The sequence below is a fragment of the Lissotriton vulgaris genome, chromosome 1_1 (assembly GCF_964263255.1).
Source record: "Lissotriton vulgaris chromosome 1_1, aLisVul1.2, whole genome shotgun sequence".
NCBI classification, from domain to species: Eukaryota; Metazoa; Chordata; class Amphibia; order Caudata; family Salamandridae; genus Lissotriton; species Lissotriton vulgaris.
In genome coordinates, this window is record NC_141685.1 from 1,365,470,997 (window position 1) to 1,365,496,062 (window position 25,066).

Consider the following 25,066-nt stretch of genomic DNA (forward strand, 5'->3'; position numbering starts at 1 on the left):
ACCACGTTTACAGTATGGACCGAATCAGTGTGCGTATTGCAAGGAAGAGGGTCATTTCGAGAGTAGTTGTCCGGTTTTGTTACGACGTATGAATGGTGCTTCTGGTGCAAGAGGTCGAGGTGTTCAACAGGCTCCTAGAGGTAGGGGCCGTGGAAATTTCCCCCAGAATGCTCCCTCTTTCCCACCTCAGAATTCTATGAATAGTTTTGACCAGCAGAATAACGCGTTCGCCAGGACAGCTCAGTACTATGCTGATGACTACTATGCAGAAAACGATTATGTATGATTGCTAGGACAGCCATGGACAAAGAGAGGGAGTTGTTTCAGTTCCAGTAGATCAGAACGGACCTTATGTTGAGGTGATTACATCAGGTGTGTCAGAGCCTTTTCTGTTAGATACTGGTGCTACAAAGAGTTCTATTATGCACTCAAAACTCCCTGGCGCACCTTTGTCTGGCGAAATGAATGTTTCAGTAGGTTTTTCTGGCGCCCCGGTTAGGAACCGATCTCTAGTCCTATGTCCCTTTCTGTTGGGCCATGTGAATTAGAAGCACCCCTTATTCTCACAACAGGTTGTGGCGAAAACTTGTTGGGATTGGATCTGTTGAAAAGATTGTATGCGACCTTGTACTGTTCTCCTTCGGGAGTACAGCTTACACTGGGTAAGAAAGTGGTTTCTCCAATGTACATGTCAAGGGAAAAGCTCCCAGCAGAATTGTCTTCTCTTCCGGATACACTTTGGGCTACTGGCTCTAATGATGTGGGTCTCTTGGAAATAGCGCCATATGTTATAACATTGAAAACTAATGTTAGAATGCCACGCATTCCCCAATACAAGATCTCTAGTGAAGGTGAAAAAGCGTTGTTAGCGATCACTTATGATCTGATTGAGAAAGATGTCATTGAGGAGACAGCAGGCAACATCAGTAATAGTCCTGTTCTGCCGGTTCTGAAGCGTACTGATCCTTCCCAGCCACCTGTGTACCGATTTGTGATTGATCTTAGAGAGGTCAATAAGATTGTTGTGCCACAATTTCCAGTCGTCCCTGATATCACTGCCCTATTGACTATGATTCCAGCTTCAGCCACTTGGTTCTCGGTGATTGACTTAAAGAATGCTCTCTTCAGCATCCCGATTGCCGAGGAGAGCAGAGATATTTTTGGCTTCAATTTAGGAGGCCGAAGTTTCCGCTTCAAACGCCCTCCTCAGGGCTACTGTGAAAGTCCATCAATATTCAGTCAGGCCTTGAAATCGCAGCTTGACACGATCGTTTTACCCGACGGTGCTACCCTTATTCAGTACGTCGATGATTTGCTAATAGCTGCAGATACTGAGGATATTTGTAGGGAAGCCACATTGTCGTTGTTGCGTCATTTATGTGATCTGCACCACAAAGTCTCTCTTTCAAAGTTGCAATATTGTCGACAAGAAGTGACCTACCTAGGTCACCTCTTATCGAAGGAGGGAAGGAAACTGACCCCAGAAAGAATTCAGGCAATTGCAAGATTGAGTGTCCCAAGGACACAGAGAGAAGTGCGTGCTTTCTTGGGCATTACATCATATTGCAGGCAATGGATATTGAATTTCTCCTTATTGGCCAAACCTTTGGTAGCATTAACTCGTAAAGATACACCGAAACCCATTCCGTGGTCTGAAGAGTGTCAGAAAAGTTTTTCCAAATTGCGTGATGCATTGTGTTCGGCTCCTGTGTTGGGTACCCCCGACTACAGTAAGCCTTTTACATTGTATGTCCATGAGAAAGAAGGTTGTGCTTTATCAGTTCTGACACAATCTTTCGGGGACAAACAGCGTCCATGCGCGTACTTTTCAGCGACTCTAGATCCGGTAGCTAAGGCATTGCCAAGTTGCTTGAGAGTCACTGCGGCAGCAGCTGTTTGTATTCGACAGTCTGCTGGGTTAGTAATGAATAACATGCTAATTGTCATGGTCAAACATGCAGTAGACATTTTGCTAAACAGAACAAGGACACAGCACTTAACTAGTGCTCGATTGTCAAGTTATGAGCTGACACTGTTAGCAAGTCATGTACATATAAAGAGGTGCGACACACTAAACCCAGCCACGTTATTGCCCATTCCAGTAGAGACAGATGAAGTTGAGGAACATGAGTGCTGTTTTAGGACAGAAGAAGAGACAAGAGGGAGAATAGATTTACAGGACACTCCTCTTCCTGAATGTGATGATACCTTATGGGTTGATGGTTCATGTTTCAAGTTGCCGAATGGCGATACGACTGCAGCATATGCTGTAACGACGTTGCATACTATTGTTGAAGCTGCACGTATCCCCCACAATTCCGCGCAAGCAGCAGAGTTGATTGCACTTACAAGAGCATGTGTTTTGGCAAAAGGGAAACGAGTGAATGTGTACACCGACAGCCAATACGCCTTTGGCGTGGCTCACAGTTTTGGACGTTTGTGGCGAGAACGTGGGTTCCTGACTTCGCATGGTGCTAAGATCCAGCATGGTCAGTTAGTAAATAAGCTTCTCGAGTCACTGACCTTGCCATTACAAGTTGCGATTGTGAAATGCAGTGCACACAAAAAGGTGACGGATGATGTTGGTCGTGGAAATGCATTTGCGGATGAAGTCGCGAAAGAAACTGCAAGGAATGTAATGAGCCGAATGTATGTTGCAGGCCCTGCGAGATGGATTGGTGATGTTGGTATGTGTGAAGATACGATTGAGAGTGTGAAGTCTATCCAAGCCGAAGCCACAGAGAAAGAGGTGAATGAATGGAGAGAAAGTAAGGGTAAATTGGATGCGAATGGTTGTTGGGTCGAATTGTCAGAACATCAGAGATGGTTGTTACCCGATGCGTATGTGCTTGCCGTGGTGACAATGGCTCATGGAATGGCTCACATTAGCGTGAAAGGGATCTGTAAGTTGTTGGCTCCAGTATGGCAAAATGTTGGGATCCCTAAGTGTGCAGAGAATGTGGTCAAGAATTGTATGGTGTGTCTGAAATACAACCCTGGTAGAGGAACCCCAACTCCAGCTGGTCATTTTGCGCCTCCAACGTATCCGTTCGAGGTTTTGCAGCTAGATTTCATCCACATGGAAAGGTGCAACAATCTGAAATACGTACTCGTTGTTGTTTGTGCCTTCTCCAGGTGGGTGGAAGCATATCCCCTTAAGGACAACACTGCCTTATCCACAGCTAAAGCCCTTGTCAAGGAATTCTTCCCTAGGTTTGGAATGCCTAGAATGGTTTGGAGTGATAATGGAAGTGAATTTGTGGGACGAGTGATGAAGAAAGTGTGTGAGGGGCTAGGCATACAACAGAAGTTCCACGCTGCAAATCACCCCCAATCAGCTGGACTAGTAGAGTGCTATAATGGCACGTTAAAACTGAAACTGGCCAAGATTCAAGCAAGCACAGGTCTTAAATGGCCTGACGCCCTGCCCTTGGCACTCCTATCCACAAGAATGACTGTTCACTCTAGAGTGGGACTTAGTCCACATGAAATTGTGTTCGGCCGCCCGGCCAACATATGGGGAGTGCCAAGGCCCACCAGGTTCAGTGAAATAGAGCATCCTGTACTGCTTGACTATCTGTATGAATTGACGGCTAAATTGCGTGTTTTACACCAACAGGTCCACGACATCCTACCTCAGGCCTCTGAAGCTCCAGGACACCCTATCGATCCTGGAACCTATGTCCTCGTGAAAAACTTCCAGCGGACAAAGAATGATGAGCCCCGCTGGACCGGTCCCCACCTAGTTCTCCTCTCCACAAGATCGTCGGTTCGAGTGGAAGGAAAGAAAAACTGGATCCACGGGACCCATTGCAAGAGGGTCCCGTTACCTCTGCCTTACGACCAGTGGGTCCAGGAAGGGATTGCTGACTCTGAGACCAAAACTTTGCCTCGCTTCTTGCTCTTTAGTGATGCACAGATAAAAGGAACAAACTCTGTACGCGAAAGTGACGACATTCTGCAAGGATCTGTGCCACCGTCAATGCGATTGGACACTACAGAGCCTGAACTTCTGTTTCAAGACCAAACGGCACCTGGTACCAATCGTTATAATTTGAGGCTGAGACCTATGACTATGGACAAATAAACCTTTTTTACTTTTTATTGTGCAGCTCTCTCATCTAGGAAACTTGCTCATTTTTGTTTTTTTTGAACCGCCATCCGGTTCTGCTGCTAGGGTCGCGGTTGCCACAGTCTTTGGAGTGCAGCTGGAGACGGTTAGGTCGACAGTTCTGGTCGGTTCAAGAGAGTTACCCTGGACTGACAGAAGCACTCCTTAGCAGAAACAACCTCCCACCGCGGGCAGCAAATTAGGGAGGATGGAGTTTCCCAACATAGAGAGACCTGCCAGATCAACGAACTTTGAAACCAGAATATGCACTGTAATGGCAAAAACACGATTTTTAATAGAATGCATTTTTATGTTGTGTAGTATAATGATGTTTTTAATTGGCTATGCTTTATACACCTTTCGAGTTTCATTTGCACCCACTACACAGCCCATACCTCCTCCTACTGTTTCCTCGCATTCTTTTCACCCCCTGCCCGAACATGAGTCCTCTAGGAGATTAGAATTTATAAATAACTCATTCGTTCAGCTCCTACACCAACACCAGTTTGTAGTGAACACGACAAATTGTTGGGTGTGTGGACTTATGCCGCACACGACAGATAAAGGTATCCCTTATTTTGTCTTGCCATTTAGCTACTATGGTTCTCTGTGGGCATTTCAAACAATGTTCCTATTTGCCCTCGAACCATATTCCTCACGTTCCACAGGAAGCAACTCGAGCAACAAGGCACTAGTTGCGGGAATCAGAAATATGAGTAGAGATATCGACACGTATAGAACGATTCCCAGAGACGAATTGCAGGCTTACAGTAGATGGAAGATAACAAACTATGAAATTTCCTTGAGTGAGAGCCAGCGAGCAAAGAAGTCCTGCCCAATCTGGATAGTACCCCATCAGGGTCACCTATGTCTGCAGGGAAATGGCAAAAACCCCCGAGCTCAGCTAGGAAAGAGCGTCTGTACCGAAACATATGTTTTCTCGTCTCAGACCTCCCCTTCATTCTTAGCAGCTAAGGGTACATATTTCATCTGCCATGATAGAGCATATACATGGCTGCCCCCTGACTTTTCGGGCACATGTTTTATCTCGTTCCTGCTGCCACCCACCTACACGGCAGATTACCATAGGACAAGGACAGTTAGGGGTGTTGTGAGTAAAGACGACACTGCGGAACAGGAGTTTGGGGATTTCGCAAAAGGTTTTCTGCCGTTTTGGGGGCCTATGGTGAACAACAAGAACACTCGCCAATTGACGAGGGTAGTTGAATCCGCCGTGATTGAAACGGCTGGTGCCCTTAGTAACTTGACTGTGGAGCTCCAGTCGGACCGCCTTATGACTCTTCAGAACAGGGTTGCCCTAGATGTCATACTTGCAGATCGTGGTGGGGTATGTAAGGTGATCCAATCCAGTTGCTGCATCTTCATCCCAGATAACTCTCCGACAGTATACCAGGCCATCTCCAAATTGCATAAGATCTCTGAGTCCATTCATGTGGACAAAAGAGACTGGTCCTTAATGGGGTGGTTCTGGGAACTGATATCTGCCTGGGGATGGAAGATTCTGATAGTCATTGGGATGGTCTTAGCCGTTCTGTTTATGTTCTGCCTGTGCGTGCAGTGTGCTCCTGCAATATGTGCCCTCTGTGCTACATCATGTGTAAGGAAACCTGTATCAAGAGGTAAACTAAGTAATAGGATGATGCTACAGCAGCATCTCAATGACTTTATGTATACAGACCTAGACTCAGATTAGCATGAGTATAGGTTATTGCCTATATAAGGGCAAAAGGAGGGTCTGTGGTACTGAAAATTCTGGACCCCGCTATTGTGTGGTACCGAAGCTCTGCATCTGTGTCATAAATATCATCGTACCATGACGATTTTGGTATCGGCAGACCGGTAATGATTGGGATACTATACATCAACATTTGCGTCATGATCGAGTGACGCAATCACCCTGAAATCGTAGTTTTTGTCTTTGAACCCTCGGGTTCCATCTTGTGAGCGGCATCCATTTTGTGATTGCCCTTACATAGTCAAAACGACCAAAGGCCGAATTCGATCTAAAAGGACACGTACAACGTACACCTTTGCTGACTCCTCTGTGACCTGGGCGAGTTGACTCCACTGCCTCATGCCAAACCTGTTCGGGCAGTTCCTTTCCCAATGGCCGAACAAGATTAGTATCAAGGCATAAATGTCATAAACCGTTCATCGCATACAAGCTATGTTTTATCTCACACACACCTGTCCCTGTTTCTTCTTTATGACCTGTTTTACAAGGAGGAGGTGCCCGATTTTATTAGGGGTCTGTCGATATCTGATGAAAGTTCTGGGCCTTGCCGGGTAATCTATCACAAACTGGACAGACTGAAATGTGGGCTTGTCATCGTGACTCTGCTTTTTCTTTGTAGTGAAAATATGTATATGGTCAAACTGTAAAACAAGGAATTCTTGCCCGAAGCTCAATATTTTGTATAAAAAAAGAAGGCTGGTTCTGTAAAAACAAGCAGTCTCCTGAGAACATACATGCGCTTCATGTTATTGTACTTCTAGGATACCTGTTACTGGTTGCAGCCAATAAATACGATCTTTGCCATCACCTAGAAGACTCTGTGTTTCTGTGGTCCAAAACAGGAGGGACTCGAGGTCTTTGGGTGTTTCCCCCAGCACCGCCGGGTCCATAAAAACCCGGTACCTCACCAGAGGGAATATTTGGCGTTACCCATTACGGTAGAGGAAGTGACTGACGTGATCAAATCACTTCCGAACGGGAAGGCACCTGGCCCAGACGAGTACACAAATGAATTTTATAAACAATGCGTAGATGTGCTTGCGCCTTATATGGTAGAAATGTACGGTGCAGCTTTCGACCGGGCAGAATTACCCCCTACACTTCGGAAGCTGTGATAATCGCCCTTTTAAAACCCTCCAAAGACCCGGAATTGTGCAACTCTTACAGACCGCTATCGCTTATCAATACTGATTCCAAAATACTTGCGAAATTACTGGCGGTTCGGCTGACTCCACTGATGACGAAATTGGTCCTCCCGGACCAGGCAGGGTTTATCCCTACGCGGGCAACATCCCATAACACTAGGACACTGTTTGCCCTCTCGCACTATCTTTAGCCTTCCACGAAGGCAGTGGCAGTCATGCTCAATGCCGCCAAGGCTTTCAATTCTATTGAATGGAGCTATCTGATTGCTATTCTGCAGAGAATGGGCTTCCCCAAACGTTTCGTACAATGGGTATCGTTGATATACACCAATCTGTGCGCCCGAGTTCGAGTGAATGGTTATGTCTCTGATATCTTTAATATAGAGCGAGGTACCAGGCAAGGGTGCCCGCTTTCACCCTTGCTCTTCACGCTAGCACTGGAGTCATTGGCCTGCCTGATCAGACAGAAATACAAATCGTCGGCCCTGCAGTTCCCTTCCAGACCACTTCATATCTCGCTGTACGCAGACGATATGTTGTTATACGTTCGCGATCCCAACACACATTTAAATCGGCTGCTGCGAGAGTATATCAAATTCGGGGTACACTCGGGATTGGCCATAAACTGGTCCAAATCCTCCATTATCCCTCTAACGGATACGACGACTCCCTTTGACACTGAATATCCGCTAGAATGGCAGAAAGATCCAATACGGTATCTGGGTGTGATGTATCATAGAGACCCTGAGGTGATTATCAGGTCGAACTATGGGTCAGCGATCTCCAAATTGGAAGACAAGGTACAGCGTTGGATACAATTGCCACTATCTTTGGCGGATCACATAGCGATCGTGAAAATGAATGTGTTACCTAAACTATTATACCTTTTTAATAACATCCCTATCACACCCCCTGGAGAGGTTTTCTGCCGCATAAAATCACTCGTACTAAAGCTCATATGGGCAGGCAAACAGGCTCGCGTGGATCTAACTCTTCCATATATCCGGGGAGGTTTCGGGGTGCCGGACTTTCTATTGTATTATTTATGTGCCCAGGCCCAATATGCTGCTTATTGGTACCACGAGTTACCGTACATCGCTCATACTGCCATTGAGGAAGGGGACGGGGAACCAATCCCATTGACAGCAATCCTGTCTCATGTCAGACAACCCCTTCATGCTCAAGACATCAACACTATCGACACCACAGTCAAAGCCTGGCAGAAACTGGGGCAACTGGCGCATAAGACCCCGCTATATGCACCTGCAATGCCATTACATCACCATCAGGCGTTGTCGGTCACAGGTGAAAAAGTGGGCATGTCACTATTACAACAAGTGGGCATAGAAAGAATGGGTGACCTGTTTCATGAGGGCACATTTCTTGACATTGAGGACCTAACATATATTCAAAACAAGTCGCCCATGTTCCACTTCACGCACCTCAGATTGAAACGCGCACTGAAAGAACTTTATCCTACATTCCCCAACGAACCAGATAGTTTAGACACACTACAGCTGCTCATTGAAACCAAAGACTTATCGCACCTAGTATCAAGACTATACTCCACAGCACAGGCTGAGATACCACACACCACTGAGAAGGCTAAAGCACGATGGGACACGGTATTAGAGGATTCACTGACAGACCAAGAATGGCAGCAAACTTGTGCATTAACACAAATCCTCACTCCTAATGGCAACCTCAGAATTATCCATTAAAAGTTTGTACATCAGGCGTACTACACGCCTGCGCGTATGTGTAAATTTGGCCTACAAGTAGAAGACAGGTGTAAGAGATGTGGGGTGGAGGGCGCAGATTTCGCACACTTGGCTTGGTCATGCCTAAAGGTCCAAGACTACTGGGCGGAGGTAACCACAACACTCTCTACTATGATAGGGGTAGAGGTAGAATGCACAATACGGTCCTGCCTGCTAGGAATCGTACCACATCTTAAAGCCGCCAAACGCAAATTTTGTGTGATTTCCCTACTGTTGGCCAAAAGACAGATTGCACAATGCTGGCACAGTAGGAAAGTGCCAAAAGCATCCATATGGCTACACGACATGTCTAGCTGTAGAGATAAGCTGTTAACATACGAGGAAGAGCTACCGGTGAAATCTAGGCCCAAGAACCTTTGGGACTACTTCACGGATTATATGGGTACACTGGATGTGGACGCGCGTGAGTGATCCATATACACGAGTTACAATGTAAGGGTCGATATTGTGATGGTTGTGTGCCGTACTGTCCCGTCGGATTGTACATGTCATGAATCATACAGATTACACTGTTGTGACAGCTGGATTGTAATGGTCTCATTTTCAGGTTTCTAAGTAATTGTTTTCTGTTTGTCGTTGGACATCTACAAAAGAACCATAAAACTGTAAGACTTCATGTAATGCATTAAGCCGCCGGACCTAGCGTTGTCGGCTGAAGGGCTGTGTAACTCCTTCATTGGCTTGTCCTATTTCTTACCTCGCAGCCGGCCCCAGGGTTGTAGGCTCCTGGCTGTGTACGATTATCAAATGACAATAAAGGTCTTGCAAAAAAAAAAAAGAATACAGTTTCTACCTTATCTGATAAATACCATCATGTCTGCAAAGGGCTCACCTACCATTATATATCACTCTCCTGCCCTACATTGTAAAGAGCATCAGGAAAGAAATTACTGGTGGGCGTGGCCAAGCAGCCTAAAATGGTGGCCGCGTTTTAAGCAAGCTGGTGTCAGCTCTGAGAATCCTGCTGAATCTGACCCTTAGGCGACCTTTTTCGGTCGCAAGCACACAAACAATGGTCCTTATTTTCACCCCCTTTGACTCACCTGAGCCCATCCAGGGAGTCTGTGATGAGAGAGATAATTTCGGTGATCGACAACATGAGTGTGGATATGACCTGCCGGAAGACTGCCTGCCGGTGGCAAATACCACCTGGAGCTGTGAACCCACAGTGGCGAACACCCCTTTGCATCAACTCCTGGATGAGCGAGGGAGAGAAGACAGCTGATTAGCCGGGGTGTGGGACAAAGCTGTTTTCACTTCCAAGTGGTAGCCCGTAATACCGGAACGGGTACATTAGAGTGGAGGAGATGGGCTGCCTGGACGAGCCGACTATGGGGCAACCTTTTCTCTGATACAAAAATCCATAAGGTGGCCCGAACCCTTGTCCCCTTTGGCTTACCCAAGTCCATGCTGGGAGCCGGGGACAAGAGAAACGCATTAGTCCATACAACGCCCTGCCGTGAGACTGGCATGCCGGCAATGGACACAACCTGGAGCTGCAATCGCACAGTAGAGACCCACCTTTACCTCAGCATTGACTGTTGGGGCACAGCGAGGCTGAGGAGTCAGTCTCAAGAAGAAGGGAGATAAGGACCCCCTTTCACCTTTAGGCAACCACAAGAGTTTGTGACAGCCCAGCTGAACTGATGGACAAGGGTAGATGAGACAGACTGAGCAGCATGAGACTCCAGGACTACGATTGCAGCCTGGGTGGGTGGAAACCCACACAAGACATCTCGCCCCAAAGCCAGAAGACCTGCACACAGCTTCCCCCTCAGGAGGTGACCACCCCAGGAGCCCAAAGGGCCTGGGACACTACTACAGAAAACACTGGGCTTTGACGGTCACACAAGTGCAGCAATACTCCATCTCCCCATGGTGTCTCAGGAGGATAGAGGGGGTGGCCCCTGTCCTGGACCCTCAAGACATGGCATCACAGAGACAAGCGTAACCAGATGTTCCCTGTATCTGGTGTTAGGGGGGGACCCTCCTGTGCCCTTATGGCTGATGGGCCTGCCAGAGGACACGTAAGACCATCACCTGGAGAAATTCCTCATGGAATAGTACAGACCCTGGATCCTGGATTGTGAGTATTCCCCCTACTTTGTTGTGCAAAGGGCACACAGGGTGCTTGCCCTAAGGCCTCCACCAGGGGGGACCTCCTAGAGCTATTGTCATCAGGGTACTGAATTTGTGAACTGATAATCTATCCTGTGGCAGGTACACCAACATCTAGACATCCATTGTATCAACTCCAGGGTTATGCTCTTCTCCGATTACACAACTAAAGTGCAGCTGCTTTGTAAATTATTCCTAGAGGTTAAGTAGAAAGTCAGGGCTGTGGACATTCAATATATACTGATGCAACCTGCCAAACTGAAATGAATGTCTCAGTGGAGAACCATTTTCTTTGAGAGCCCGGAAGAGGCATGGGACTGAGCAGCGGAGAGGAAATAACTGCCCATATAAACATAGGAGCCAATGACATCTCGGGAGACCGTAGGGGGTCAACCATCCCACCCTAGAAGGAAATGCAGCAGACTGATAGGAGGGCAACTCTGGTCACAACCAGAGGACAGACATAGGGCATCCTCTTCATAGAGCTCGGGTGATCACCGGGAAGGGGACCCTACTAGTAGATGATGAGAAGTTATTCAGCGTTATAGAGGGGAAGTTTGGTCCCCTTCCTACCTTTCCTCCATGTATAGCTACAGATTTCTTCTCATTCACTGATGGAGAAGAGACACATTGCCTCCTGAGAGAGGGGCTTGCATGCGGTGAAGCTATACAAGACTATGGTGATTACTTTCTGCCGACTTCCCCCCTCCCACCCCGTCCCACCCCACCGCTGTTACCTGTGCCAGCGAACCCTGAAGTTGGGTACTTTAGGGCTGATTTCAGTTGCAACACTATGCCTCACGCAAGACACATTACACGGCCACGGGCCCTAGTCAAACGGGCTCAACGACTCGCCTTTACCTCTGACAACAACACCATTACAATGGGCTTTGCACAATGCATTTCCGTGGCGGCAATGCCACCACGGAAAGGCATGCGGAGACTCCCTGCGGGGGCCCCTTGCGGGCCCCCTCGGAGTCCGTGGCTTGGGGGGTGCACATGGGGGGAACCATGTGTGCAACATGGCAGGCACCGTGCGGTGCCTGTCATGTTGCGCTTTGCAAAGTACAACGTGCACTTTTACCATTGCGGTGGGCGGAGATTCCTGCTCCGCCCGCCGCAATGGTAAACATACAGGATGCGCCCGCCTGTGTGGCGGGCGCATCCTAATGCCATTGTTGGGACCCCCGCACTGTGAGAGGGCGGTCCACTTCTCCGTTAGGGTGGCGGGCGGCCAAAGCCCGCCCGCCATCCTAATGGACCCCTAAAGGTTTTCTCCATGTACAACAAGAATAAATCCCATATATAGGGGGATCTATTATCTATTATAAGTTATCTATTACAAGGTCTAGTCTTTTAGCAATCTAATGCTGGGCAAGGTCGTATTACAACCATCATATTACAGCGAGTTCATATGGGGACCTAGGGCAACATCCTTTTGCGGATTAACACTGTTTGTAAACAGACCATAGGTTTTGTATATTGTACAGTTCTCTGTAAAAAAAAACGTAGCACTATCATATTGTTCTACAATTTGCACACAATCAAATCTCCTTAGGCCTTAAAGACGGGTGCCCCAAGAGGCAGTTATAGGCCTTTAGTGAGGCACTATACTCTATAACATGAGTTTTCATATATCAAGTAAAGACGAAGTAACAAGGTGCATCATGAGGATAGAAATCCCTCCCGAGCGTGCTGTATTAAGCCTGCCATAAAAAGCACCAAACCCTCATTCTGCTCATCAGATCCCATCCCTCCCAATTTTATAAACAACAAGAAAATTCTCTATAAGTGTTGGACTTGGCCCTTTTTGCAGGCTCATCCCTAAACTTTTTGCCTTCCTCCTCTATTTTTTCTGACCTGTTGTTGGTTGTTTTTTGACTCTGGGCACTTTACCACTGCTTATCAGTGCTAAAGTGCATATGCTCTCCCTATTGTAAATTGATGTATGGATTAGTGATTCCATGATTAGCTGATTTGGTTTACTTATCAGACCCTAGTACAGTGCACTGAGTGTGCCCAGGGCTTGTAAACCAAATGCTGTTAATGGGCTTGCAGCACTGGTTGTGCCACCCACAGAAGCAGCCTGTAAAAGTGTGTCTCAGGTCTGCCATTGCAGAGCCTGTGTGCAGTCTGCTACTGCCATGTTGACTGGGCAATTGCACCCACTTGCCAGTCCCTAAACCTTCCCTTTTCTTCATATGAGACACCCTTATGGTAGGCCCCAGGGCATGGTGCATTGTAAGTATAAGTTAGGACAAGCCCTGTTGTGTGTGGCATGTCCTAATAGTGAATTACAGCAATTTTCGTTTTTCACTATTGCAAGGATACCTGTTCTCCATGTGCCAGAATGGGCAGTTAGATTAAACCTCTTATAATTCTAACTGACTCAGAGGACATGGTAGAAATTCAAGTTTAGTACGCCTGAACTCAGAATGATAAAATACATATTTTAGCGAAGTTGGTTTTAACATTCTGTGTTTGAAAATACCACTTTTAGAAAGTAGGTATTTTCTTGTCTAACTACCCAAGCCTGCCTCTACTAGTTTGTGTATTCCTTGTCTGGAGTTTGAGTGACAGGGCTGGGGGATTCCAGGAGACAGGATGAGTCAGCCCAGTGGTGAATATAGAGATCTGCATCTAGATGGGTGGGAGGAGTTGCACTTGGGACCTGAATAGGGCTGTGCCTGCCTTCCACAATGCCGGCTCCACCCCCTGTGGTGCGTCTGGTGTCTCTACCCTGCACTGTGAAAAGAGAGAAGGAGTCATGCCAACAGATGCTCCAGGGCTGTGCCTTTCCTCCACAATGCTGGCTCCAACTCCTGTGGGGCGTCTGATGTTTCTGCCCTGCACTGTGAAAGGAGAGAAGGAATCATGTCAACAGAGTGCTCCAGGGCTGTTCCTTTCCTCCGCAATGCTGGCTCCACCTCCTGTGGGGCTTCTGATGTTTCTGCCCTGCACTGTGAAAGGAAAGAAGGAGTCATGTAAATAGAATGCTCCAGAACTGGTTTGGACTAGGCAAAACCCCCTCTGCCCTCAGAGGACAAATAATTTTGGGGTATAAATATTGGGACCCTCATCCCAAGAAATTAGATCACTTTTGGACAACAAGAAAAAACCTTTGCTGAGGAGAGGAACCTGACGAAACTGAGGAAAGACTATCCCTAAGCTGAAGTGCTGCTTGGGGGACTGGCCTACAGTGGTTGCCTGACTGCCAAAGAAAGGTGAGAGGAACTTTGTGTGTACTTTCATCAACTTGTGTAAGGCTCTCCAAGGGCTTGCAACAGAGCTTGCCTCCTGCTGAAGTCTCAGGGACGGCAATTGCAAAAACAACAAGTGATGGACCGAATGTGGATCAATGTCACACATTCACCCCAGTCAAAAGATCTGGGCCCAAATCCATCGTTTTTTTGCACTCCACACCACAGCAGACTTCACCCACTGGCTCCTCAAGAGTTCTCCTGAAGTCCCTGCAGTTGTGTTGGACTTTTTAGGGACTTGCGCGTCGCAAGGAGCTGGTAGCACGACTCAAGATCGAGAAGTGTGTCGCAAAGCTGCCTCTTCACAACATGAGGTGCCTCGCATCGCCAGAGGAGAGTATCGATGTTGCAGCAGACGCCGCCGCCTCACCGGGAAGCGTGTCGTAGGAGTAGAGGATCGACGTTGTATCAGTCGCCGCCGCATCTCCGAGTAGCATGTCGCAGGGCCTGTCGCCGCTCATCGCCGGAGAAGAGGATCGACATTGCAGCAGATGCCGCCGCATTACCGGGAAGCGCGTCGCATCAAGGAGAAAGCACCATCTTTATTTCTTTGCACCGGATCTTAGCTGCATTTCCATCATTGCAACACTTTCGTTGCCCTTCGTGTCGCATCTTAAGGTACATAGACTCAAAGTGTTGCATTTTAAGAACTAAAGAGAACTAAGCTAAAACGACCATCTTAATTTTAGGATTGTGAATTTTTGTTGGTAGTGGTCTTGTGATAAGCCTATATAAAGAATACTTATTTTTTATATAAAACCTGTGTGGTATCCATGTGTAGTGTTGTCACTTGATTATTGTATGTGTTCACAAATGCTTTACACACTGCCTCTGAGATAAACCTGTCTGCTCGTGCCAAGCTACCAATAGGGTGAGCAGGGGTTATTTTAGGAGTATACCCCCCTTACCCAGACTAGAGGCAAGGGGTCCTATTTGTCACAAGTACCTACCTGGGCCAACTACAGACCCCCAAATCTAACAATAAGAAAGGACATTTTGAGACACACAGCTACGGGGTTTGTTTACTAATTACCTTGTCTCTTACTTATGCCAGAGAAGCCATATGATCCTCAGTTACATCTCTTCCTTCTTAGAATGAGTCAGGAGTCGAAAAAATCATTTGGGGTAAAAAGCGAAAAATCTCCTGCGAGTTAGGGGCTTAGATACTCTTTCACTTTTTTTTTACTTTGTTATTTATTTCCTCAAGAAAGATGTATGTGCCCATTACCCTGCTCAAGGACACTATATAATAATTGAAACAGTGAGATTTCTTTTGTCCATTGAAACATCCCAACTAACGAAGATGGTTGAGAATAGTTGAAGAAGATTCATAAATGTGATCAGCATGGATTTCGTTTTTTATGGTAATTTGTGTAAATGTGGTTTCTTAGATTCTTCATGGCTTTTTAATGGCTGGCATAAGCGTTTACATAAACAAGGGACAAATTAGTAGGCTTGAGTGACAAAAAATTCCACAGCGCTCCATGGAGGTCCACAAGCAGCAGAGTGAGATAAGTCATGCTGCTGATTTTTACCACAAGAAGTAAAACAGCGTGAACAGCACCACAAGCAGAGCAAGAGGAGCAAGCTTCTTTCTGCCAATTGAAAACATGTTTAACTTGAGTGGCAGCTTCCTCAATGCAAGTGGCCGGTTTTTCAACATGAGCAGTAACGATCTGCTGTGACCACCCATGTTGAGGATTCTCGCCAGGAGATAGTCTAGCCTTGGTGAGCCAGGAGAGAGGAAATACTCCACTGCATGCCACTTTGCAGAGTTTTTCAGATCTCTGTGCTCTGTGCGGGGCACAGAGTGGGAAATACTCTGCAAACTCCGGAAGTGCAGCAGAGTTTACTGCCCAGCTAATAAACAGAATTCTTTTCTTCATGTTGCTTCTCTTGCACATGTCTGAACCAAGCAAATTCATAGACAAAGACCAGTGTGTCCCTGTGTTTCAAATTTGGGAATGTGATTTAAGAAACATGTTCCACCCAAATCTTAAATTCTGCATTAAAAAACCTTGCTGAGTGTGCCTTTTCAAGAGTGTTGCAATATGCCCCACACCTACTTAGTTTTAAAACTCTATCTTGAAGGATTATGCCAGTCATGTAGCCAAGAATATATGATAGCTCTCATTAAAGGCAAGAGTATGGATTTTCTTTATTTAATTTATTATGTTCCAAGGGCACCTTAAAATGCATAACAAACAAAAAATGGACAATGTTTACCTTCAGTTAAGTGTGGGTAAGAACATTCACATTACACATATTTTTTGTGTTGAAAATTTGTATTGAGTTTTATAATATAATACAAGTTAATAATAAGGCATCAATAAGTGGTTAATAAATACAATACTAAAAAAAGATATCAATGGAGGTATAACATTTGCTGTTGAATAAAACAAATAAATATGGAATACATAAATAGGTATATAATAAATGTTTATTTAAATAAATATGTAAAGAAAGGAAATGGTGAGGGATCCTCCATAAATGTGATCAGTGATATCAGTCACAGTGGTCAGAATCGAAAGATTGCATTTCGGCTGGAACCTGAAAGTTGAAAGGTACAAGGTCAGATTGGTAAAGTAGGCAATTGCCCATCCTCACAGTCTAGCAAGCAACGTGGAGGCACCATGAGCTCATAAAATATCTTTTGCCTTGCTTTAAATGTTGGCTTGCAAAGAATTTAAATAACTTTAAGTAAGGTAAAGGGGGAGTTAGCTGGGAAGAGATTATGCCTCTTTAAACACTACAAGAGGTAAGACAGTTCATAAAAATGTGCTTCCATACAATATTGTACTCCAGTAGCGGCCTCATCTCTTCTCCAGTGTCGCAACCTCTCCCACGCAGGAGCTACTCCACAGAATTCTACTACTCTTTGAAGTCTCTAAACAGCCAGTAGGAGTTTTGTACTCATTCAGATTATTTATAACAATCTGACCGCGACCTGATAAACACCAGTCTTGGACTCTAGGGGGCAGATAATGTTACTTACCCATCGGGCCCCCCTTGCATCTGAACTAGATTTGCAGAATTATTTTGCTCTTCTGTGGCAATCCCAAATCATCCATATAGGGATGACAGTCAAGCTCTTGGGAGCTCTATTCTCACATGATGCATGTAATTAATTCATATAAACAAAGTCTTTCTCTTTTAAAAGGTTTTGCACCCAATCTTAATCAACATAAATGTGTTTCTTATATGATGAGGACTGCTTTGAATGACCCTACCCCAGAAACGCTCCTTCTACAGCACCATTGGGATGTGAGCCTCAGTCTCTACATGTCGTATGTTGATTTAACTTTTTCCCAAGACTCTTGAAAACCTATGCATTTGCTTCTTTTTCTACACACCCAACTGTAATGTAATTTAAAACATTAATCAAATGTCTTCCATCAGAAGTGGTTCTGGAATTCCAAGACTATGAAGGGCCGATTGTATTCTTTAATATCTAGGACAAGAATATTGTGGCACAGTAAAACAGTGGACAAAATATAGAGGGACAAAATATCGAATGGTAAATGCACAGAGAGATGTATACATTTGCCATTATTAACGCCACATAAATGAAGATATATGTGTATGTTTTTTTTGGTACACAGATGTGGAATTAGGTACAGAAAATCTATGCAAATACCTTTTGACATTTTGTCTCTCGACTTTTTGTCAATGATATTAGTGCCTCACAATATTCATGTTCAGAGACACATTTGGAAGGCCAAATTATGGAACACAGTGAAAATGATGCAACATAATGTAGTGCATTCTGTGATAATACTATTTTGCTGTTTCATCACATATTAATGCTGTTCTCACAAGACGTTCTGCCTCTCTAGTACCAATATAACACTTGGGTGAAACAATCAGGTGAGTAGTTAACGTTTGCCACCGCGCAGCACCATGTGTTATATTTGATCCTTCTAAACAAGCCAAACATTTATTTGTGGAAAACTGCAAAGTGTGTATCATAGGATGGATTATTTGGCAAGTAAAGCAAACCCATAATTGGATGGAAGAAGCCCCTGGATACCCTCATGGGTGACAAGCACTGCTTTACAAATCCATCTTCCATTTACATTACATTCCAGAGACCACATTGATTAGTAACGGTTAGTTGTGTGATTCTTTCAATTGGATAGTACTCACACTCTCTCTCACATTGACAGAAAAAAGCATCAAAATCTTACCTCGCCCTCTGTAGATAGTATGAACTCGCACAACCTGAGAGTGCTGTTCATCATTTTGATCATGTTCTCAAGCTGATAGATAGAGAGAATGGAAACAAGAAGGCTATTTAGACTTGTAAAACTGTTGATATATTTCTCTCTAAAATGGCAAAAATGGTTGATCCTAGGTAATACGATAGGATAGTATTTATAAAGCGCACTTATACCAGCTGGTGTCAAGGCGCTAAGTGAACAGGGAGAAGTGACAGCAACAACAACCTGCTAGGAGGCAAATAACCAGGGGCCAGATGTACGACCGGGGCATTTAGCGACTTGCAAATTACGCTCAATTTCGAGTCGCAATTTGCGAGTCGCTAAATGCCATGTACAACAGTGTCAGAGACACTGTTTGTGATTCCCAATGGGGTTGCACAATACATGCCTCATCAGTATTCATGAGGCACTCGCAGTTTGCGACCCCAGTAAGAATGGCTGGCCTTCAAAGGTATGGCGACTTGCTCGACTTAGAAGACCTCCATGTCTGGGACTGCTTTTCAATAAAGCAGTTTTTTTTAAATCCAGCCCCTTTTCCTTTTCCTTAAAGGAAAACTGGATGTGTTTACAAATTAACGTTTTTGTTTTCCCCTGCATTTGCAAAGTGGAAGGGTCCCCTGGGGACACCTTCTCATTTGAGAGTGCATTATCACCCTCTTGAAGAGGGCGGTAAATTGTGAGTGTTTTGTGACTGCAATTGCAATCGCAAAACATCCTTACATAGGGTAGCAAATCGCAATTAGGAAGGGACACCCTCGGAATGCCCCATCCTAATTGTGAGTTGCAAATCCTATTTATCAAATTGCAAATAAATTGCTACTTGCTAAATAGGGTTTGTACATGGCCCTATTAGATTTTGCATGTGCAAACAGGTCGCTAACCCATTTGTGCATGCAAAAATGGGTCATGCATCTGGTCCCAGGTCTTCAAGAGCTTCCTAAAGACCTGAAGGGACTCTGCCTTGGATATCAGAAGGGGCAAAGATTTCCAGAGTTTTACGGCTGCCACAGAAACGGAGCGGCCACCCCACTTGCACCTGCGAAATCTGGGAGTGACCAATTTTTTAAGAGAAGATTTTTTTATTCTTTGCTCAAAGCCAATGCCAGCTGTTTCCTTTGTCTAGTTTAGAAGTGAGGCAAAATTTGATCCTAGAGTGAAATGGAATTTTTGAGCCCATAAGTTCTTGCTTGTCCACAAGTAGGATCAACCCAGTGTATTGTTTTCTCATCTCTCACAGAAGAGGTTAGTCTAGTAGTCAAGACAATTGTTTTAATTAATCCCTGTTACCAGCAGGAGATAGATTCCAACTCTATCTGTTTACTCTATGCACTAAAACCGTCTTTGAAATTAAGAAATCAGCTCTAGCTTTCTAAGGGTACCAGTGGCTGAGAGACGGATTGAGTTGCTACACCATTCACTCCTTGCTAGTATCGTAAAGAATTCCTTTGTTTCTGAGAATGGAGTGCATTTTCCACAGGCAGTTATTCCTGTGATATCTTGCAGATTTACTTTGATTTGTGAAGATGGAATGGAAGAAACAGAGTCCGAGAGAGGAGGCACATAAACATGATGTTATGGTATTTTAAAGAAGACTCACATGTTTCTCAGCTGCTAAGGTGGGGATGTTGAAGGCATCTCTGTGTTCCGGTGGTGTTACTTCTTCAAGTAGTTTATATGGATACTGAAAATATAATAAAAAAGATCAGCATTACCAAGACCGTTGTCAACAAATGTGGACTGTTATAAGTTTCCAGAGATGGAAGTCATGAAACGCTGCACACCTCAAACAACTAAAAATGGAGAAAAAAAATTGTACAAGTAACTGCATACTATGCTTGCTTCCTATTTTGGCATTTCACATCCATAGCACCTTGTGTTCATCACCTTTTAAAGTAGAAGATATGTGTGAGTGAAATGTTTCTATTTGTGAGTAATAGATCAAAGATGCAGAAATAGTGAATAATGGTGAGCTGGCAGTGTACAAGTGTACTGCTACTAGAAGTGCTCACTCTGCTCTTTACTCAAGAAATCTTATATGACTCCTAAACAATACATTTTCTACCTTTTTCTACCTTATTGATGAATACCATCCTGGCTCCAAAGGGATCATCTACCATTGACATATCACTCTCCTCAACTACATTGTAAAGAGCATCAGGGAAGAAATTACTGGGGGGCGTGGCCAAGCACCCTAGGATTGTGGCCACATTTTTAACAAACTGGTGTCTGCTCTGAGAATCGTGCTGAATCCGACCCTTAGGCGACCTTTTTTCGGTTGCAAGCACCTGAACAATGGCCCTCATATTCACCCCCTTTGGCCCATCCAGGGAGCCCGGGATGAGAGAGATCATTTTGGTGATCGACAACATGGGTGTGCGTATGGCCTGCCGGTGGCAAACTCCACCTGGAGCTGTGAACCCACCGTGGCAAACCCCCCTTTGCATCGATTCCTGGGATGAGCGAGGGAGAGAAGACAGCTGATTAGCCGGGGTGTGGGACAAAGCTGTTTTCACTTCCAAGCGGTAGCTCGTAATAGCGGAACGGGTACCTTAAAGTGGAGGAGATGGGCCGGGCGCTATAAGTAGCCAGGACTGCAACTGCATCCTGGAAGAGCTGACTATGGGGCAACCTTTTCTCTGAGGCAAAAATCCATGAGGCGGCGTCCGCGCTTTTCCCCTTCAGCTTACCCAAGCCGGGGACAAGAGAAACGCATTAGGCAAACAATGCCCTGCCGTGAGACTGGCATGACGCTAACGGACACAACCTGGAGCTGCAATCCCACAGCAGCGACCCACGTTTACCTCAGCATTCACTCTTGGGGCACAGCGAGTCAGAAGAAACAGTCACATGGAGAAGAGAGGTAGGGACCCCCTTTCACCTTTAGGCAGCCACATGGGCTTGTGACAGCCCAGCCAAATTGGCGGACAAGGGTAGATGAGACAGACTGAGCAACATGAGAATCCAGGACTACGATTGCAGCCTGGGTGGGTGGAAACCCGCACATGACGTCTCACCCCAAAGGTAGGAGATGGGCACACAGCTTCCCCCTCAGGAGGTGACCCCCCAGGAGCCCACTACAGCAAACACTGGGCTTGGACGGTCAAACAAGTACAGCAATACTCCACCTCACTGTGGTGTCTCAAGAGGATAGAGGGTGTGGCCCCTGTCCTGGACCAGCGTAGGCAGATGTTCCCTGTATCAGGTGTAGGGGGTGACCCTCCTCTGCCCTTATGGCTGGTGGGCCTCCCAGAGGGCATGTAAAACCAGCACCCAGAGAAATTCCTCATGGAATGCTTCAGACCCTGGATCCTGGATTGTGAGTTTTCCCCCTACTTTGTTCTGGAAAGGGCACACAGGGTGGTTGCCCTAAGGCCTCCGACGGGGGGGACCCACTAGAGCCATTGTCATCAGGGTACTGAACTTTGTGAACTGATAATATATCCTGTGGCAGGTACGCCAACATCTAGACATCCATTGCACCAACTCCAGGGTTATACTCTTCCCTTATTACACAACTAAAGTGCAGCTCCTTTGTAAATCTTTCTTAGAGATTAAGTAGAAAGTCAGGGCTGTGGACATTCAATATATGCTGATATAACCTGCCAAATTGAAATTAATGTCACAGTGGAGAACCATTTTCTTTGAGAGCCCGGAAGAGGCCTGGGAGTGAGCAGTGGAGAGGAAATAACTGCCCATATAAACAAAGGAGCCAATGACATCTCGGGAGACTGTAGGGGGTCAACCATCCCACCCTAAGAAGAAGTGTAGCAGACTGATAGGAGGGCAACTCAGGTCACAACCAGAGGACAGACGTAGAGCATCCTCCTCAGACAGGAGAATTTTGGTACCCTTCCTTCCTTTCCTCCATGTATAGCTACAAATGTTGTCTCATTCACTTATGGAGAAGAGACACATTGCCTCCAGATAGAGGGGCTTGCTTGGAGCGAAGCTACACAAAACTATGGTGATTACTTTCTGCCGACTTCATCCCTCCCACCCCTTCACACCCCACCGCTGTTACCTGTGCCAGCCGCGCCTGAAGTTGCGTACTATAGGGCTGATTTCGGTTGCAACACTATGCCTCACGCAAGACACATTACACGGCCACGGACCCTAGTCAAACGGGCTCAACGACTCGCCAAGACCTCTGACAACAAAACCATCCACTAAAAGCTGTTGTCTTGCAATGTCAGTGGGTTGCTGGATAAAATAAAATGCACAACAATTCTCAATAGGTCCACAAGCTGACCCTGGTGGTTCTATTGTTGCAAGAGACATATTTGCTTGGGAGTAGGGGTTCCTTTTTGGTACAGCATGGCTTTAACTGCGTATATCATGCAGGGTTTACTAGGTGCTCAACAAGAGTTACCTTTCCCCTGATGGTCACGCATGCTATCTGAGACACCATGGATAGATATGTGGTGGTTACTCAATTCCTGAATGGCATCCTATGGATGGTAGTGTCTGTGTATATTTCACCGAACCTGCAGGCGACCACAATGAAAGATCTGATGACAGTTATCACCACAGTCTCGGAGTGGGACCTTATTGTAGCAGGCCACTTCAATAATGTCATGCACCCACAACTTGATGTGAAAAGAGAGGCTCAACCCTGGTGCCATGGGTGGAGTCCCTGATGCTTTGCAATCAATGGAAAGCAAATAACTAGTCAGTATGTATTATTTTCACTGCTGGACTCCGATTTCTCAGAAGGGTACCATTGGACCACTGACCGATTTAACTAATTGGGGATGCCTAGGTCTAATACGCACTGAAACCTTCAGGTTGGGTGACTGAAGTATGTTAGATTTTCGGAACACATGAAGGTAAATGTAAATGTAAATGTAAATGTATTGGCATTTATATAGCGCACTACTTACCCGTAGGGTCCCAAGGCGCTTCGACCGCTGCGAAACCCTTCCTGGCTTCCCTGAGAGATGGTCCCTTAATGGGTATCTCCAGGGTGAGACCAGGCATCCCCGGCGGTCTGGTGGGGCCGTTAGTGAAGATGAGGCAAGCTAATGCCCAGAGTTGCCGAGTGTGTTCGCTGATCAGAGTGGGCACCGAGGCGAGAGAATTATCGAGTCCGCTGACCCTGGTCCAGAAACCTGCCGCGCCGGGAATCGAACCCTGGTCCCGGGCCGTCCTCTGCTCTCGGGTCTGCTGCCTCTAACCAGTGAGCCACACTACTTCACTAGATATAAAGATATAACTTTACCTCAGAACAAACTCCACAACAGATGTCTCCCCAATCACATTGTGGGAGGGAAGGAAAGCAGTTCTTCAGGGGAACACAATAGCAGACCCTGCATGGGCAGCAGTGTCAGATTCTCAAAAACAGCGAGAATATGGGAACATTGCTACACAGGCAGACAGGTTTGTCCCATAGATACGGGGCCCGACGGTGAGGTGACACATGATGCTGAGGCAATCGGCAATGACTGCACACATTACTATGAGAAACTTTACCAATCAAACACGTCGGGCACGTGGAGCAACAACACCCCATAGCTGCGGACCTGATCATGCTGCAGGACTTGGATGCACCTCTGTCTAAGGAGGAATTATTTTCAGCCTTGCAGGAGATGCATTCTGAGAAGGTGCCCGGTTCAAGTGCAGAAAAGGTTACACCAACACTACTCTCTCACTTCTTTACAATGGTCGAAGCTGCAGGTACAGCTATGATAATTCCCTATCATATCTAGGGGGCCTCAGTTGTAGTTTTCCCCAAACCATATAGGCCACCTACAGACTGTGCATTTTACAGCCTGATTCCCCTAAGTAATATTTAAACCAAAATATTTGCAAAGGCCGTAGCACCAGGGTACTGAAACAGGTGAGATTCCTAGTGATGCATCTGGACTTAGAGAAAGCCTTCGACTCAATTGAATGACCTTTCCTCCACGCATCATGGAAAAGATTAATTTTGGCCCTAAAGTCCTTCAGTCTGTAAAGATGTTATACACAGTGCCATGTGATAGGGTCAGAGTGAACACCATTTACTCACAACAGTTCCAGCTAGGCAGAGGCCACTGGCAGGGCCACCTGCTGTCTACTCTCCTGTTCGCTCTTGTGATTGAAACACTGGCCAAATAGATCGGGGGATGCGCAGGTTTGGGGCTTGAGGTGGGGTGTAGAATTAGGGTACTGCATCTCTTTGTATGTGGTATGATGTCCTCCTTTATATTCAGCACCTAAACCAACTGATCCTACAGCTGATTTGCATTCTAGAAATCTACAAAGAAGAAACAGGCCTGAGAGTGAACTGGAGGAAATCAGTCATAATCCCTGTGGTGGCCATTCCTCCAGAGTTACTTCCAGGTGATCTGGAGCACTTAAATAGTTGGTGTTTGACCTGTCAGCCCGAGGGTGGTCTTCCCCAATCTTTTTGCCTCCACATTTGGCTGAATCTATTGTTGGTCCTAAGACTCTGAGCGCTTTACCACTCTGAATCAGTGCTAAAGAGCATGTGCTTCTTCCTTAAACATGTGTATAATTGGTGTATACTTAATTGACCTGTTTATTTAACTTGTAAGTCCCTTGTAAGGTGGTATATCATATACCCAGGGCCTGTAAATGTAGTGCTACTAGTGGGCTGCAGCTCTGATCGTGCGACCAACAGAAGAAGCCTTTCAAACCTCTCTCAGGCCTGCAACTGCAGTGCCTGTGTTTGCA

The 25,066-nt window shown here is 45.9% G+C and overlaps 1 protein-coding gene across 1 annotated transcript in view; it reads right to left on the bottom strand.

Moving 5' to 3' along the window:
• Nucleotides 1–16,676: 16,676 nt before the first annotated feature.
• The window catches only part of LOC147749190 (maestro heat-like repeat-containing protein family member 1), a 53,609-nt gene continuing 45,219 nt past the window's right edge, over nt 16,677–25,066 (bottom strand). The window contains exons 16-18 of the mRNA XM_086936546.1: nt 19,989–20,072; nt 18,359–18,430; nt 16,677–16,721 (exon numbers count right to left, since the gene is read on the bottom strand). Coding sequence (XP_086792672.1) covers nt 16,677–16,721; nt 18,359–18,430; nt 19,989–20,072 — 201 coding nt within the window. The remainder of the gene's footprint in view (nt 16,722–18,358; nt 18,431–19,988; nt 20,073–25,066) is intronic.